The 3,662-nt window shown below is 49.1% G+C and overlaps 1 protein-coding gene across 2 annotated transcripts; it reads left to right on the top strand.

Annotated features, from left to right (window-relative positions):
• The first annotated feature begins 571 nt into the window (after positions 1 to 571).
• LOC119363386 lies at positions 572 to 3,220 on the top strand. 2 transcript variants are annotated; one of them, XM_037628726.1, is made up of 2 exons: positions 572 to 1,184; positions 2,796 to 3,220. In XM_037628726.1, the coding sequence occupies exons 1-2, from the start codon at positions 656 to 658 to the stop codon at positions 2,864 to 2,866; spliced, it is 600 nt and encodes a 199-aa protein (XP_037484623.1). In that variant the 5' UTR covers positions 572 to 655; the 3' UTR covers positions 2,867 to 3,220. The 2 variants fall into 2 exon arrangements, with proteins under 2 accessions (XP_037484623.1, XP_037484624.1); XM_037628727.1 differs by having other exon boundaries at positions 574 to 1,184; positions 2,802 to 3,220.
• The last annotated feature ends 442 nt before the right edge of the window (positions 3,221 to 3,662 follow it).

Here is a 3,662-nt window from a genome sequence, read left to right as displayed (position 1 = left end):
CTTTGATTTCATGGTTATTGACATGGTAACATGGAATCAAATAACCACAAAAGTGTTTAACTTCTATTTGGTTAGCGGTGGGAAAATATGTCCTCCAGTGAAACCAATCTGGACAAGATGCATGAGGAAAACGACGCGAGGGCAAAACACGACAATCCTTTTGATACCCCCAGGTTGACCAAAAAGCACGTAATTCATCGTATCGTGAGTTCGTGACGCTCGAAACCGACAAATCAAGCAACGGTCGGGCGGACTATTAATTTTTGAATTTTTGAATTTTCATCACCGTTGTTGGTTTTTTTTCGAAAAAGGGATTCCCCGGCCTCTGCATCATCGCTGTTGTGTTGTAAGGGAAACCTGTGACCAGCAAAAATGAAAGTAGAAGCCCCTAACTAACTTGTTTCCATATCTGCGAAGGGCAGAAATGTCATTCTAACCGCTATGCAACAAGGTTCAACAGAAATCTTCCAAACAAAGCTATTTCACCCCAATTTTCTACCCCAGTCTGTTATGTTTTCACACGTTTGTCCCACACTTTGAAATCCCCCCTTGCTCCCTTAAAACCTCCCCTCGTCCGTCCTCCCATTCGCCTCGCCCCCACCCGCATCCCCGTTCCCACCACCACCACCACCTAGCTGCCGCGGCCGCCGCTCCCATGGCGGAGCTACGGCCTCGCCCTTCCTGCCGGCTTGCCCTCCTAGCCTGCCTGTGCCTCTTCCTGCTGGCCGCCGCGCCGCCCCTCGCGCTCGCCCGCGCGGCGCCCGCCGCCGACTCGATACACAAGCTACTGCGCTCGCACGGCCTCCCCGGCGGGCTGCTCCCGCGCAGCGTGGAGTCGTACACCCTGGACGAGGGAAACGGCCTGCTCGAGGCGCGGCTATCGGCGCCGTGCTACGCGACGTACGACAACGGCGACCTGGCTTTCTTCGACACCGTGGTGCGAGGGAATCTCAGCTTCGGCGCGCTCCGCGGCTGTGAGGGGCTGGCTCAGGAGGAGCTCTTCATGTGGCTCCCGGTGAAGGGCATCCTCGTCTCCGACCCTGGCTCCGGCGTCATCCTGTTCGACATCGGCTACGCGCACAAGAGGCTCTCAAGGTCGCTCTTCGAGGAGCCGCCGGACTGCAAGCCGTCTGCCAGCACCAGTATGGGCGCCGTCGAAGCCGCCAGGTGGAGGGATAGTCCAGGTGAGATTTTCATCTCTGAGATGTCTCAGATTTGTTCCGTCTCTAAAGTTGCTAGTCGGTAGGAAGTTCCCCTTCTCGCTGGGCGTTTATTTCGACGTCCAATCAGAGCAGCTCCGCGTCAAGATTTCGTTCCGACGGAGGTTTTGGTACGAATTTACCATGCCCAATCTCTCATCTGAGCTCAGCAGTGTGCCCCCAGTTTGCTGATTCGATCCCGCGTCGTGATCTTGGTGGCCGCAAACATTGGATTCCCCTAGTCGATTGGAAGAAGAAAACGGGGGATTCTTGAGCGAAAAATTGTTCGTATCCGGAATTTCTTCCGTTTCGATTGTGCAATCGTTCTGGGTCAGTGGAGGCCCGTTACAGGTTGGCAAGTAGGCTGTTCTCTACTAATTGATTCGGTGAGACGGAGCTGGAAAGTTGGAATTTTAATGTTTCTTTGGGTTGGAAGCTTGTTGAGGAGTAATTCCTGGAGGGGTGGGTGATTAATGGCTTCAGTTATGGAGTAGCTGAATTTGGGCACAATAAATCCGCAGGAAACTTGCTCTGGTGTTTGAAATCAAAGCCATGATTTCAGCTCTGGAATTCGAAGTCCTTCAGGCACATTTATAAATCAGAGTTCCATTAATCCTGACTTACCAAATTTAATCTCCTCTTGTGTCCCAATTGGTTGAGTGAATTATTATTAGTAGTATATATAATTGTGGGAATTGGAGCTCATTAAGTTAGCCATGGTTGGGTGTCGGTAGATTCAGGCACAAGCTCTCGTGATTTTGCTATTGGTCACTCTTACTAGTACTCGCCATTGAGTAAACCCTAGATCAATTAGGGCAAACACATTAAATAATCTGGAACCATTGGGTTAATCCGAACCTAATTTTGTGATGGTGCATTAGGATCAGGCAAGTTGCAGTGCTGCAAGTGGCAAGAAGAGCAGCAAGCATTAGATGCTTGCACTCCTGGTCTTATTTGCTTTTGAAGCAAAGTTTTTTTTTTTTTTTTGCCTAGCACAAGGCTCCAGTCCGTGTATCCATCCTCTTGAGGAATCAACCACACGCCAAAAATTTTCTCTCTCCTTGATCCGTTTCTGGTTTGCTACCGGGCTGGGTTCGTTGCTTTTCTCATTTGCAAGATGGTTATGTTTCCATGTTAGAATGTGTGTCTCATCTCATCGCCTGTCCTTCTCTGGCCTGCGGCTCGTGCCTTCTTTTCTTTCCTGCTGCTGCTATTTGTACCGGACTGATGGAGAAAGGCTGATGCCACAATACACCTCGCAAGAACACAGCGTGTCCATAGCTTAAGCCAGGGAAGTTCTAGAAGTAGAGGGAACCAAGGGTGGGCGTCAAGAGCTCACTTTGGTTTCCCCCAATGGCTAAACTTCACATGATTGATGTGAAGCTTTAAATAGTCGGAGTACCGTACCCCAAAAGAAGGAAAGTAGTAATGAACTCCTTTTGAGTCCTTTTTGTTGCCATTTCGCGAGCCAGCAGTGGCAGTAGTAGTTTACCTGCGCACAGTTGTAGTATGCACCGCTTTAAATTACTCCAGGCTACAGCTGGAATAACAGTAAAAAAGATGTGTCTGAACAAGCTGTTGCTTTTTGCTGTGAAGCTGCAGGTGTTCCTGGGCTGAGGGAGAGGATAGAGGCAGAAGGAGGAGAAGAGCACCTGGACCAGAGGTGAGAATGAGCGTGTGAGGAGAGGAGGAGGAGAGAGGAAGACAAGAAGACCGAGACAAGTTCACCAGTTTTCCCCTTGTGTAAGATCAGACAGAACCTGTGGTGATGAGTGAGAAGTGCTGCAACAACTGATAATGCCCGCAGAAGTTGGAAGAAAGAATGTGTGTACTTAATGGAGATGTGGGTACCTTTTGCGCTTCTTTTTTGTTCTGTTTTCCCTCCTCTTTCTTCTCTCTCTCTAGTCCATGCATGCATGCTCCTGTGTGATAGTGGTTGAGTATTAAGTTTGTCAGTGCTGTGTTACAAGCAAGAAAAGAACAAGGTAAAAAAAAGGCTGGCTGGGGAGCCAATTGGGGGCTGGCTGGCTGGCATTTTGTGTGGGATTCTTCCTTCCTCTGGGAATTCCTTCCTTGGCTGAGCTGGTGGTGCCATGCATGTGGAGTGGCCGTCTGCCAGCTCAGCAGGGGAGTGAGCTGGCCACAGCACATATGGTTGCTCCTCCCCATCCCTGCATGTGACCTTCTTGTGTTGGCTGCCTGGCTGGTGGTTGAGTGCTTCTCCTGCTCATGCTTCTGCTGCTTAGGTATGGTGATTAGCTGAGGACATAATACAATAATAGTACAACACATGCTACTACGATTATTATTCAACTATGCCATGCTCATAGGTCCGGTATTTAGAGTATGATATAAGAATTTTAATTAACTAGTGTTCTTCAATACTCCCTCTGTACCTGAAGTGCAAAAACATCTTATATTTTGGTACGGGAGGGAGTATAAGCTGTTTTGATAGTTTATAAA

The sequence above is a fragment of the Triticum dicoccoides genome, chromosome 2B (genome assembly GCF_002162155.2).
Source record: "Triticum dicoccoides isolate Atlit2015 ecotype Zavitan chromosome 2B, WEW_v2.0, whole genome shotgun sequence".
Taxonomy (NCBI): domain Eukaryota; kingdom Viridiplantae; phylum Streptophyta; class Magnoliopsida; order Poales; family Poaceae; genus Triticum; species Triticum dicoccoides.
This window is presented reverse-complemented; position numbering and strand designations above follow the sequence as displayed.